Raw genomic sequence first — 14,653 nt, 5'->3', positions numbered from 1 at the left:
CCCTGAACTCAGGTTCCCCTGAGCAAGTGTGCTCTGCTTCCCTGCAGCTTCTGCCACCACAGGAAGCAAGCGTGTGTGTGTGTGTGTGCGTGCGTGCGCATGCTCTGCTGCCCTGGACCAGGCTCCCCCAGTAATTCCCATTGCCCCCTGGCTGGACTGCACAACTGCTCTGGTCAGGGATGGCCTACAGGTTGTGAGTTTGAGACCTCTGCTTTCGAGTTTAAGAGTATTTATTTAGTATGTTATGCTGAGCATTTTTATTTTAAAGTAATAAAGCTTCAACTTTTTGAATCTCGACATCTACTGTTAAATAATTCTCTAAATCATGACTATAATTTCTTGCACCTGTGAAAATTTATATCCATAAGTTAAAAACCTCTGAAAACCCGTAACTGCGTATCACGGTGAAAATTAAATGAACTTAAAAATAATCAGTGCTTATCAAAATGATAAAAAGATCTTCCAAAGCTAGACATAGTACACCCTCAATTTATGTGAAGGTTTCATCCTGGGCAACCTCTGCCTAAGTCAAATTTCAGGTAAATTGGGGGTGGTGGTGGTGGTGGAGAGATCCCCAGAATCTCCCTGACTAGCGGAAGCAGGCAGCTGAAACCTCTGCTCTAGCTGGTGGCTCTGGCTCCCCCTGCAGGTGGGCAGGGACCGGGTGCCTCCTGCGCCAGCCAATGGCCACAAGGAGCAGCCATGGCGCCCCTGCTGCCCCTGAGCCACGGCATGGCTTGGCCCTGTGGCTGCTCAGGCAATGATTGCTCCAGCCAGACTTAACCCCATGCAGCTGGCTTGGCCCCAGGCAGCTCCAGCTGTGCCTGCCCCTCTTGGCCCCAGGTTTTGGCACGCTGGACAGCCACAACGCAGGAGCTGCCTCCTAAGCAGCCTCCGAGCCAGCTGGCAGCGCGGAGGTATGTAGTGAGGCGGGATACAAGAAAGTAGGGTCCCCTCCGGACACAACTTGCAGTAATACAAAAACATGTAAGTTGAGTCCGCATATTACAAAACCAGACGTATGAAAAATAAAAATATAAGCTTTTCGCCAGAAGTCACACAGGCATGGATTAGACTCAGCAGCTTCCGAGTCATAAACCTACTTCACATTAATGCGGATCTTGCATCTTCTCCAGCACACACTTGCACAAAGAATGCCACTCCAATTTGGAACCTTCACTAAGGACCCTGTGTATCAATATTTCATACATACCCTCATCCTCCTCTGGAGGCCTCCCTTTGGATCCTTCATTCTTATTGCTATTCCACCGAGATCCTGAGGTACTAAAATAGTAAGTGCCACCTATACACAAATAAAGTGGAAAGGTTAATAATTGAAGCACCTAATTCTGGGGTCCAGAAATTGAAATGAAACATAGCACAAGCTTTGAAAATGTCATGATCAAATTTTGCACTCACTCGCACATGCATAACTCCCACCGACTTCAATGGAAATTGGGTGCACACATCACACTGAAGAAACTTCTGTTATTTCTAAATTATAAGCGTGGGATATTTTCAAAAATGCAGTCAGAATATAGCTTTGTTTGGAAATTATTCTGAGACAGCAGGAAGTATTTGGAAAGAATTCTACACCAGTTCCTGGGTGATTAAACTTCCCTATAGAGTAACACAAAAGTTGGAGTATACCAACATATTAGTTTCAGCATCCTTACACCATTGCTGTACCACTGCGAGTGAACATAAACTAATGGAAATGTTGCATGTGTGGCAACTGAAGAACATGAATCTGCCAATACATAATATCATTAAAAAACCCGCTATTATCACTCCTAATAATCACTTGGAGGGAGAATTGCCTTTTTTGTGCTAGAGAGCAGCAAAGAGCTCAAAAATGAAAATATGTGACTTGATGATATTGCTTCCGCTCTCTATGGAAAGACAGTCAAGCCTAGAAATTACACTACTTAACCTTTGCTGAAGAGTTCTCTTGCATTTGGGCAGACTGGATGTCCCCCCACACCGTCATTTTAAAAAGGACACTAATGTGGATTTTAACACACTGCAGCTCAAGAAGCAGGCCCATGCTCAGCTCCAGAACAGCCTTGCATGTCAGGATTTCAGACTGCACAGAAAGCATGAAGTTATCCCCAGTAACATGATTTTTCTCCTAATAGTCGAGAGGCAGAAGCAGGCTTCTCCCTTATACTCCCCCGTTGATGGAAGAATCATGGCATTGGGCTAAGCCTGTTGCTCAGGTCAGGGAGAGATCTCTCACCATATGGCACCAGTGCTCAAGCTCCAGACCCAGCTGCTGCTTCCTTTCCAGTCAGTCAGCAGGAAGGGGGGGATCAATGACAACACATGGTGACCAGGAGCTCCCTCCTGACCAGCAGTTTCAGAGAGAGACTACAGCACCAGTTGGTGAGAAGCTGAAATCAGAATTTGCCGTTTGGCACACGTGTGTGAGGGGGCGAGCATAGGACAGAGGGGATCGGGGAAGTGGGGAATGAGACAGACCCCAACATGCACACCAGAAGGTGCACCAGAAGTAGCAGATCCTGGTCTCACCCCAATTCCCTGTGGTGGAACTGGCCCACCCCTCTTTACAATATCTACTGCCCAGCCTGCATCATGGTTTCCTATTAACATTCACCAATGAGGCAGAGAAGCAAACCCATTAAAAAAATGCAAGCTCTTAACTGTAAACCCCAAAACAAAACATTTTCAAGTTAAATGGATGGTTTCGCAGCTCAGAGAGATAGGCTCAGGGTGACAGCCTGACTCTGAAAATGCCAAATCTTATCACTAGCCAAAACATTACAAGCAATTACATTCTCAGGAGACACCAATTAATGTCATTTCAAGACACTGTCCTTGCAAAAAGGGACATCCCCATAGAAACACAACCATGCTAAGTAGGGCACTCACCTAAGAGTTTCCAGAGTCTTACTGGATCCCGAATTATGTGTTGCTTCACTAAGCGTCCGCTGAGCCCTTGAAACGTGGGGGAAAGTGTTCGGGACAATAGTATCTGAGGAGGGAGAAAAAGACGACTAACAGGAAAACCTGGACAGTGCAGCACAGAATCAGTGGTTAGCCAAAGCCATTTCCTCTGTATAAAGGAAAGATATTTTTGTGAGTTGGTCACAGGATGAAAAAAACTCAACACCTGTATATCATTCTTGGTTCCACTGCAGACTTGCCATGTGATACAAGCAAGTCATTTGTAGCCTGATTTGAGTACAAACGTACACGAGGCATGTGCCTGAAACGTTTGGAAGACTCATTCTTTTTCCTGTGCGTAGGTTTCTCTGTCAAGTATACACATGAACTAACATGTCAGAGACATGGAAAGACTAAGTTCATTGACACTGGTGAAGCGCTTTAATTTTCTTAGATGCAAGAGGCTAGAAATGGCAAATTTGTAACGGAACAGATTCCACCCTAAGGAGACAATACACCTACTCCCAAAAATCACATAATAAGTAACACCCATAGTCTTGATTAACCCTGAGCGTCCGGGAAGCTCTGTGCTTCTGGGAATATCGACCCAGTCAGGATCAATCTTCCGGAGTTCGATTTTATGAGGCGTAAGGGAGGCTGAATGGATAAATGTTCCAAATGACCTTCCTTAGTGAGGACAGCCAAGTAAGTCAATTTCTGATACACTGATTCTAGCCATGCTACCCTAGCTAGAATTGTGTATCTGAAATCAACTTCAGGTCTAGTGTAGATCTGGCCTGAGGGTGAAGTCTCACAGATGCAAGAACTTTGTATCTTATTTCAACTATAAGTTGACAAGGCCTGTTTTGAAATACAGTATCCTGTTTTGAAGTACAGTATGCTCACTGCACTGGAGATACAAAATTGTTAAATAAAATTAAATGACTAATTTAAGCTGATTTAATTTAAAAGATTCCTACAATAAACTTTCTAACCAGACCAGATTTACACTAGAAATTTCTGCCTGCATAGCTATGTCAGTCAGATGTGTGAAGAAGTATGATCCCTAAGTGATAGATCTGTGTTTTCTGAAGCCCTTGCAAATCTGCTTTTCCTGGGAGAGCTCGTCCTTTCGTGGTCATGGGGAAGAGGTCAGGGGAGAGAAGGGGTTACTATCCCACTTCAAAGCACTGCTTCTTTGAGCACCTGTGACCATATGGGAAGTGTACATATAGTATTCCTATGCCACTGAGGGACTCACTGTACGTAAAAAACTAAGGCTGGGCAATTTACTGTGTTGGGGTACAATAAGAACAGCCATACTGTCTTAGACCAAAGGTCCAGCTAAGCCCATTAATCTGTCTGCAGACAGGGGCCAATACCACGTTCCCCAGACGGAGTGAAATAAACAGGTATTGATCTCTCTCCAGACATATTGATCCATCTCCAGGTTCTGACAAACAGAGGGTAGGGACACCATTGCTTACCCATCCTGGGTAACAGCCATTAATGGACCTAAACGCCACGAATTTATCTAGTTCCTTTTTAAACCTGGTTATAGTCCTAGCCTTCACAACCTTCTCTGGCAAGGACTCCCACGTTTTGACTGTGTGCTGTGTGAAGAATTTCCTTTTATTTGTTTCAAACCTGCTACCCTCTGGAGCAAAAGTAGCAGAAACTTATGAGAAAACATTTAAGAATTTCAGCAAAGAGCAAAGTAACTAAAAAATGTCCTTGATTGTGAGAGTTTGATTCTTATTTTCGTTAAAGATGGGCTTATATAGTTAAATCAGATGAAAAGCTCAAGAAACAGGAACAGCTTACACTTCTGTAACCCCTACAGGTGGATATAGTTTCAGAAAAATAAATTATATTGATATAAATATTATTATGGATACAAATATGCCCTCACTTGGGGTTTCAACAATTTAAACTATACTTTGTTAGAAACAGAGACAATCAAATGACAAAAAATGTCCAAAATATCCCTAAAGATGTTAAAGAACAGAAGACAATTTGAAGAAAATAAATTGTGTGTTATCTGATAATATGATCACAAAAATCATTGTTGGTACTATTCTTATACAGTAGCCCTAAATCTTATGCTAAACATGACACGTGGCCAGAAAAGTTTAAATAATCACAGGCCAAATGACCCAAAGCCAACCTATAGACTAGAGGCATGTGAGAAAACTATGTAAATGACAATTAAGTTTATTCAATGTCAGTTAGGACAGAACTTTAAAGTGCAAACTTGTATTGTTAGAAATTAGAGATACTACTAGTTATGTTTTTACTTATATCTTATAAATGTTATTCATGAAAACAGACAGTTCCTGTCTATCAATGTAAGTGTTGATTCAGCGATCAAAAGAGAATATTGACATTTACATGAATCTTGGGTGAAATAACTCATTGTTGAGATATCTCTTTAAAGTCTGTGATAAACTGTTTAATGGCTGCATTGCCTTATACTAATTACCATGATGTTTGGGAAACTGAGGATTACATCAAAAGCCTGTTGTTTACCCAGAACACGCAAAAGCCTCGTGTCCTGACCTTGTTTATCTCATATCTTCTCGGATGCTCAAGGGAAAGCTACAAGCCATAAGAAATGAGATCCCAGGACATCCTGGTGCCCACAAAGTGGACTAGGGAGGTTAAAGAGAGAGTTGTCTGGTATCCAAATAACTGTCAAAATTTCTGTGGGTTACTGAGTTAACCCCCCTCTCTACTCCTACTGTTCTGCATTTAAAAGGCTGAACCAGCACACAGCTTCTGCTCCCCCTCCCCACCCCTGCAGCTCTGAAATTAAAAGGCTGATCCAGCCCACATTCTGGATCAGGTTCTGTCCCCACTGTGGGGATCAGACTCTGCTACATACTGTCCCCTCTCCCCACTACTCTGTATTTAAGAGCCCAATCCCCATGGTGAGGACAGAAGCTGAGCCAGCCTGTGTGTTAGCTCAGCCTTTTACACACAGAGCCGCAGCACAGGGAAACTGCCTGATCCCATTGCAAGCCAAGCCACAGATGCTTATCAGTTAGTTGTGTAACTGGATACTCCATTACATCCCTATTATGGATATTGGCTTAATAGCTCAGTTTTGCTTAAGCTTTCATGCATGGAAAGCCTAAGCCACAAGGATGGAGATTCCAGTGCTGAAGATGCTCTCAGAGGGGTAGCCATGTTAGTCTGTAGCTTTTTATTATCTGCTCCAAATCTGAAGTGGGTCTCACGAAAGCTCATTACCGAATAAGTAAATTTGTTAGTCCTAAATGTGATGTTAGATTTTGGACTATAACCATGGATTAAATTCTAAAACAAGTATTTGCAACTATAAAAGCAATGTCTCTGTTATGTATCTGAACCTAAAAAACTGAACTCATATCTACTCATACTGATTGCTCTCTCTTTAATAAATTTTAGTTTAGTCCAGGTGTCAGCAACGGGCAGCTCTTTAAGGAGCCACCTGAGGCTCCAAGAGCTGCTGTCACTGACTCTACGTGCAGTTCTGGAAGCTGCTGCCACTAAAACAATACCCATAGTTAAAACAGAATTTAATCTTTTAAGTGGCAGCAGCCTCCAGAGCTGCTGAGCAGTCAGCTGCGGCAGCAGGGAAGCCAACAGGGCTAGGGAGCCCAGGAAGAGGAAGTCAGCAGGTCAGGGAGCCACCCGAACCCTCCACGTGGGGGAAGACAGCCCGCAGGAGAGCTAGGGGGTGAGGCAGCCCAGCCTGCCCATGCCAGAGCCACACAGCAGACTGAGAAAGAGACAGCAGCGGTAGTGTGTGTGGAGCTCATTGGCTGAGGCAGGTAAATACTGGGGCTGAGGAGAGGGGGGCAATTTGGGGCCGAAGGGGTTAAACTGGGGGAAGGAGGGGAAGGTTTGGGACTGAAGGGGTTAAACATGGGGGAGCAGGTTGGAGGGTTGAGGCAGGTAAAGCCTGGCGATGGGGGTAACATGCCTGGGGTAACTTTCTACCTAGTACAAATCATTGTGCGCGCACTGTTCTTAAAATAGGGGTGACAAAGTACGGTTTGGCATTATTTATTAAGGACTGTCTCATATTCACATACATTGCATTGCTTGACGTATTGATTGTGTAACTCAATTTGAAAAAAATGGCTCCTCACTGTCACAGTTGCACACCCTTAGTTTAGTCAATACCAATTGGCTATAAGGATGCATCATGGTTACGAACTAAATTATAAACTAACGTGGGTACAGGGCTCATCCTTTGGGACTGGAAGAACCTTTTATTTGATGAGAGTAGTTTTCACCACCCATCATCTGTATAAGGAGTGCTATTGGCAGCGACGACAAGAACTGGCATACCTGAGGGAACTGCTTATAATGACTTCTCGTGAGCAAGTGTGGTGAAACCGAAGTTCCCTCTGTGACTGGTCTGTGGTGCCCTATACTGGAGGAACCCCAGCGGCGGGCTGTGGCAGTCCAGTCTCTAAGCAGTCCGGCCTAAACTGGTACTCTGAGCAATATCTCCTCGCCAAGCACACATTTGTTACTCAAGCCACATCCACCCAATGTCAAGACTTTGGTAAGTCATTTGATGGGCGACTCCGCTGAACAGAACTTTGGCTCCAGGAACACCCTCTAAGAAGGGGTAGTTGCCACATTACCCAGCAGCGATGCATTCAGTTGACAGCAGAGACATAAGTCTGCAGGACCTTGTGAAGTGTGACCCTCGCCCGCAGAGCGGCGCATACAACCGTCTGCACACCCCCTCCACGCGGCTGGGGGCTTGCTCCCCTGGCACGGCAGCCGGGCCCTCGGCAGCACCGCCTCCGAGTTACTGGCGTCACCACAGCCACGAGATGCTCCGAGGGACCCAAGTGTCTGGCGCTGCACATACCCCCGGCGCTTCCGTGGTGCAGCGGACAGGACGGACGGCCGCACCCCCGGACCAGCAGCGGCCCCACCAGACGCTCTCCCTGTACAGGGCCCGGCGAGGTGTGCGCGGTGGGGGGACAGGCTCCCAGCGAGGCCCTGCCCGAGCCACGGCCGCGGGTGACTCGGGATAGCGCCGGCCCCACGGCTGCGTGCGCGCGGTAACTGCTCGGGGGACTGTCCCCGCACCCGCACCCGCACCCGCACCCGCAGCCTCCCCCGCCGCGCCCACTCACCCGCAGCGCTCCGCCGCCCCGAGCCCGGCCCCCGCTCCCGCTCCACGCGGGGCCGCCCAGGCCGAGCCGCCGCCAGCGGGGGGCCCTCAGCAGCAGCTGCAGCAGCGCCATGTCCGGGGGCGGCGGCCGCCCGGCTCGCACGACCCGCAGGAGACCAGGCCAGGCCGCCCGCCCGGCAGCACAAGCCCACGGCGCTGCGCACAGGCCTCGCCGCACGGCTGCGAGCCGCCGGGCCCGGAGAGGAACCGGAAGTGCGTGGGAAGGCGGAGTCAGCCATCTTGAGAGCGGGGCGATGCGGCGGCATCTGCCAGCTTTCAAGATGGCCGCCACCCGACACCCCCCCCCGCCCACCAGCGGCGGGGAACGTCGCGCCCTCATCTGACCCCGCGAGGGCGCGTCTTACCGCCGCCTCCGGCAGGGCCCGGGCAGCCCACGCCGGACTGGTCTGCCCCCAGCGCCGGCCTTGACCCCGCCCCGCCCCGCCCCTTGTCGCCAGCGGCAGTCCAGGGTTGTTTCCGAGCGCCCCGGCCCCAACGTGGACGTGCCCGGATTGGTCTTGGGGCACAGGAAGGGCCACGCCGGGTCCGTGCGACGTGCCCGCTAACCTCACCCCCGGCTGCCGCCAGGGGCCCACGCCGCGTGCGCCGGAGGCAGGGGACAGAACCGCTCACCATCAGCGGCGGGCTCCCTGCTCGGCCGCTCCCAGCCCGGCAAACGAAGCAGCACGCAGGGAGCGCGGTCAAGACTAACACAATGATTGCTTAGGTGATGAGCTCTCCCGGGACCGGCCCCCTTCTTCAGGTCCATCGCGTGATCTGAAGCAGGGGGTCTGCCCCAGGAAGGCTCAGCACCTAATAACTTATTTTGTTAGTCCTGGGCTGCTTTTTTGTTAAAATACAGGTCAGTGCAAGAAGTCACAGAGCAGTCTGTCACAGGAGATGCCATGAGGGCTGTTATCCAAAATCTTGTGTAACGTTGTCCCAGTTTGCATTTTGGGTATATTGAAATGGAACCACCACCTTCAATGGGCCCAGAAATTTTCTTTGGACTTCTAAGATGTTAGGTCTTTTAGACTGAATATGCTCACCTTGGATCTTTACACTTCCACCTTTGGCTTCTTCCCTTCTTCCTACCCCATCTGTAAAAGTTCTTGTCTCTGCTACCGACTATCCAAGCATAGCTGTGATGGCACAGCTCTGTCACACAGATATAGATTGCAGCAATGGAAGGGATTTTTTTCATCAACTAGGAACTCTATCTCCTTGAATAATGCATTGTTGATAGAAGCATTCTTCTGTTGATATAATTACATCTATACATGACCAGCAGAGGCATGTTGAGCTAACTCATAAACTTGAGACTCGGTCAACTCTTAAAAATTTTGCCGCCATAGCTGTGTCAGGGAAGATTGTGGGAGAAAAAAATATCACGCCAACTGACATGGCTATGCCTGTGAAAGAGCCCTAACGTAGAAGCAGTTAGACAATTATAAAGCCTTTGTGTCAGAATAGGTTATTCCTTTCAGGGAATAGGTTTGCTAGTGTAGCTCTGCCAGGATATCTATAGCTGGAAACCCATGAAAATGTAGACAGTGTCCACTTCTGAGATTTCTAAAGTTCTCTCCCATCTTGACTTTTAGTTGTGTCAACTCAAACCCAGTCCCATGTTACCTCCTGGCTTCCTTGCACCCTCCCCCATTCCTCCTTTGACAGTCAGTCAAACGCAGTCTATTGTTATCTCCTTTCTGGATCCTTTCCTCCTGTATTAAAAGGTCATTTTCCCCTATATCTTAAAGCAATCTTCTCTGCCCATTTCTTGCTAAGCACTTTGAGTAGACTGTCCTCATGGACTTCTCTTACGCCCTTCTGTTTTCACTTTTTTCTGCTCCACTGAAACAAATTACCTTTTTTCCAAGTCAAAGAACCTATCTCTATTTCAGCCTTTGGTCCACATAAGATAGGGAAGCATTCAACTACTGAAGCGTGTATGTTACTTGGATGCCTACATTCTTGGCGGCTTTCACTGATGATTCATTCACTCAGCAGAAACACTTGCATCAGTGTAAATCATGGCACCCTACTGTGTGCATGTACTGCTGTCTGGCACAATGCCTACTGGGACATTTTCTGGCATATGTTGTGGGATAGTAATAATTCACCAGGGATTGCTGTGAGCCAGGGGTTAATTCCCAGTATGTACATTTCTCTATCCCATTACACCTTCCACTGCCCATAATTTTAGTGTTTTTTTTTTTAAAAATCACACAATCCCATGCTGTGATTTTCTTTCTCCACCCCCTTTAACCAACACATGGAAACTCCACAGTTGAGCATATTCTTGTGCCCGCTCTAAATACAGAACACACAGTTCTTCTGTACTTGCAGACCATTAGGGTAGACTGCAACAATGGGGATCACAATGAAGAAGATGGGGAGAGTTTGCTGACAGACAGAAAAAAAAATGCCCACGTTGCTTGAGGGATTCATGGAACAACTTCAGATTGTAGAATGTTTCTGCTAGTCCTAAAAAGGATTACTGACTTGTACGATGGCACATAATGCAGATTAGAACAATGAGCAGTAGCCCCTTAATTCTTGTATGTGAAAGGCAATGTTCCCGGATCTATACCGTGCTTGCCCTAGCCTTTCAGTTCAGGGACAGAATGAGAGCAGCACTGATATTGCAGAAGTGAGTGGTGATCATGTTCTGGAAGCTTGAAGCAATGGATCGTGACTGGTCATTGAAAAATCATTTTGAATTTAGAGAGTCTACAGCAGGGGTAGAAATGGTGGATCAATTTGCAAAACTGGGTTGCCCAAGTGTGGTGGGGGAATAGATTAAAATAAATATTGGTCCCTAGATTGGTGACAGCTGACCTTGCTACAGAACACATCAACAGGCCTACTTCTTGGTTTGAGCTTTGCCAGCCACTGTGAATTGTGTGGTGCTTGATATTCATGTATAAACATAAATGGGTTCTGGGTGTTGTCCTAGCGGTATTGGTTAGGTACTATATTGTGTGATGTACACTTATAAGAACTAAATTCATTTATTGGGTTCTTCTGTCCATTCTGAAAAAGATACTTACAGCCTCCAGAAATAGAACATTGGTGAGTGAAAAAATTCAGGAGAAAACACATAGGCTACATCTACACTAGCCCTAATCTTAGAAATGGCCCTATTTAGCACCTTATTAACATGCCACTGAATAAGCAGATAGGAATAAGGGGATAAGCAGCAGATAGGAATAAGGGGATTTCGAAGTTTCTGGGGTCCTTTCAAAAAGGATGCCCATCTGGACGAGCCACATGGCAGCAAAAAGCAGCAACTTTGAAGAGCTGCAGCCAGCAGCATGTTAATGAGGCACTGAATATGCATTTCAGCAACTCATTGGTAATCTTCAAAATGGCTATTTGCATGGCCATTTCAAAGATTTGGGTTAGTGTAGACGTAGCCTGTGTGTTTTTCATGTTGATCTCATGCTGTGAATTTTTGCACTCACCAATGCTCTATTTTTGGAGGCTGTGAGTATCTTTTTCAGAATGCACAGAAGCAGCCAGTAAATGAATTTAGTTCTTGTAAGTGTGTATCAGACAATATAGTAGGGGAATTTGAAGTTGGAGGGGTCCTTTCGAAAAGGACCCCCATTTGGACAAGCCGCACAACCATGAAAACCAGCAATTTCGAAGAGCCACAGCCAGCGGCATGCTAATGAGGTGCTGAATATGCATTTCAGCACCTCATTAGTCATCTTTGAAATATGGCCATTTCGAAGATTTAGGCTAGTGTAGACATGGCCATAGTGGGATACAACCTTATAACTTGATGGAATGAAACTTCTTAAAACTCCAGTTGAAAACATAGTGAACATTTTTGTCCATTTGTGTAGACAGAAAAGTAGTTCAATGCAGGTCATTGTGGTACACATATACCAGTTTGTGGTTTTCACAGGTCAGAGTCTGAAACTGTGGTTTCCCTTGTTGTCCTGTGGCATGGAGTAGTAGGGGCGAACAAGATGCTGTCCATGATTCTACATGGTATACTGAGCATGGAGGGAACAGCAAAAAGGTTTTGCAAGGGATACAAAAGCTGGTGAGTTTGGCATTTTGTACTTTTGCAACCAGAGTTTACATCATTTGGGTTTGCTGCCTGAGAAGATCCATCATGCCTTGGTGCATTCCTGCTCTGTCACCCTTGGATTCTTAGGCTTTTTGCATGTGCTTTGTCTGTATGCTCTTGGTCATGTTGGACCTCTAAGTACTTGTTCACAGTCTGCAGCAGCACTGCCTTGCGTGATCTTGTAGAACACAGTGCTCTTCCTTCTCCTCATCCTCAGCATCAGGTGTTCTTGGGGAGAGGCATGGCACCAAAAGCAGCTGACATAGCTACATTATATTTACAGATATAACAAGCTTCCAAACTCCCTTCCCTAGTCCCATCAATACAGCTGAGTAATGCTTACTGGCAGTTCAACTTTGAAGCTCCTCAATACAGCACCACTCTGCAGCACCAACCGGGATGAGTATAGGCCGGCAAAGACAAGCTGGGAGGGATCACATTCTCATCCCTGTTCCATGGCTATGAGTACAGAACAAAGGCACTATTTTCCACAGGCAGTTTAGCTGATTTATGTCACCCCTGAGGATCACACAGGCACAGAGGATCCAGGTGATATCAGTGTCCTAAAGGCACCTAGACTCATATGCTACTTGCCTGTTTATGGCAATGGTGCCAGCTGCCCTCTTTGCAGAGCGGCGTGGGAATGTGTCTTACTGCACAGTAAGAAATCAGAATGCTCTCCCTAGACGCTTCAAGGAGATGATTGCAGAGTACTTCCATGGAAGTCACCAAGATCTTGCAGGAGGATAAAAAGGGACATCCATTGTCACATAAATAGACTGATCTGCCTGCCTCTCTGGTGCCCTCCTGCCTAGCCCAACAAGGGAGTGAAAACAGATGGTGACTTTACCTCTTGTTGTTCTACATCTACTTGAGTACAGGACTCAATGCGAATCATGTAATTAGACAGCCATAGGGCTGATCAGAAATTAGTTACGAAATTTCCTTTCTAACTTTTTAGGTTCTCAAGCATGCCAATAAGATGAAAATTTGATAGCTCTGTTATGTAGATTTAGCAGTGGGCTGGGTGGAAGAAGGAGAGGACAGAAAAGCAAATGCAGAATTGTAAGGAAGACGCATGCATGCACGCACACTTACCCAAGCTCTTTCCTCTTCGTCATCAGGCTCACCTGTGCTAAATTCCTGTGGACTTTCAAAGAGGTCTTGGACTGCTGTATGTCCTCCCAACTTCCTGACCTCTTTTACTGGTCACAGGAAAAGTATCCACTGAAGACTCCAGAGAGGTCTGCCTGACGCTGATAGGATCTTTCCAAAGGATAACATGCAATTCACTGGGAAAGCAAAAGGTCTGTGGGGAGTATTGAATTTCTTGTTACCCTACTTGTCCTTGTGTAATTCTTGGTCAAGTTCCTTTGCTTTCATGTGGGACTGCTGTTGATCCCCATCATCCTCTTTTGCCTCAAACACCTCCAGCCCCTATTCAATATGCTTGTAGATGCTCATATTTGTTTAGCTGGTCCACAGCCGTGGTTGCACACCCTCTCCTCCCCACAGGTGATTCACTATATCTGGCCTCTCTCAGAATGGGCATGGACTCACGGTCAGTTTGAGGAAAACAAAGGTGTGCTTCTAGCTCAGTAACCAAGACAGAACATTTCAAAACACTCATTCTTAAAGGGGGCGGGGCAAGAGAGATGTTTTTAGGGTCTCTGACTCCTGAGCAAGAGAGTCTAAAGTAGTGGTCTAGGTCTACATTTAAAACTCAGGTTAGCACTACTGAGTGCCACAGCTTTGCTTGACCTAACCCCCAGTTTCATTGCAACTAGGTCAGTCAGTAGTTCTCAACTGTGGGGCAGGCTGGAATCTGTGCGAGTGAGTGAGAGAGAGTTCTGGCTGCCTGAGCTGGGGCTCATGCAGAAGGCTGTGTACACGCAGAAGGGTCTGGATAAAGGAAACAGCCAGAACACTGTCATCCAGGTTTGCGCTGCTCTTCCCCTCCTCTGCTTCAGTCCTTCATCCAGGAGGCAACCCAGGCTCATGTGCACCCCTCAGAGAAGCTAGGTCTGTAGTTGGGATGGCTACCTCACCCCACCACCATACTACACTATGTTTAATACACCAGCTTAATGGAGCTGGCATGAGTTTGTGAATTACACCTCTGGTTCAAAGTGCGGACACATGCACAGAGTGGGCCAAACAACTCCTCCAACACAAAAAGATTTTAGCTCTGATGTAATAATTTTTATGTCCAGCCAGAGAGTCTTGAAACAGTATTTTCTGCTTCAGGGACTATTTATTTACCAATACAAAATGAAGTTGTGTTGTGCAGCTTGAACATCTGCTCACCAGCCTAAATCAAACTTGCTCTTTCTCAAAGATATAACACTGATCATCAGATGGGAGAGGTACTGCAAGAAGCCAGTATGAAGAAATAGAATACCCCTTTTGCAATGCCTAGCAGAAAAAAGGTACAATTAGAGGAGATGTAATAAAAAATGAATCAAATGTCCTAGATGAATATC

General features: G+C 46.5%; 1 protein-coding gene across 2 annotated transcripts in view; it reads right to left on the bottom strand.

The window, feature by feature from the left end:
- The window catches only part of SPG7 (SPG7 matrix AAA peptidase subunit, paraplegin), a 46,385-nt gene extending 38,102 nt beyond the window's left edge, over positions 1 to 8,283 (bottom strand). For both annotated transcript variants that reach the window (XM_075008922.1, XM_075008923.1), the window contains exons 1-3: positions 8,052 to 8,283; positions 2,893 to 2,995; positions 1,214 to 1,303 (exon numbers count right to left, since the gene is read on the bottom strand). In XM_075008922.1, coding sequence (XP_074865023.1) covers positions 1,214 to 1,303; positions 2,893 to 2,995; positions 8,052 to 8,162 — 304 coding nt within the window. In that variant the 5' untranslated portion in view covers positions 8,163 to 8,283. The remainder of the gene's footprint in view (positions 1 to 1,213; positions 1,304 to 2,892; positions 2,996 to 8,051) is intronic.
- Positions 8,284 to 14,653: the final 6,370 nt, after the last annotated feature.

This window comes from Carettochelys insculpta, chromosome 14 (genome assembly GCF_033958435.1).
Source record: "Carettochelys insculpta isolate YL-2023 chromosome 14, ASM3395843v1, whole genome shotgun sequence".
Classification (NCBI taxonomy): Eukaryota; Metazoa; Chordata; order Testudines; family Carettochelyidae; genus Carettochelys; species Carettochelys insculpta.
This window is presented reverse-complemented; position numbering and strand designations above follow the sequence as displayed.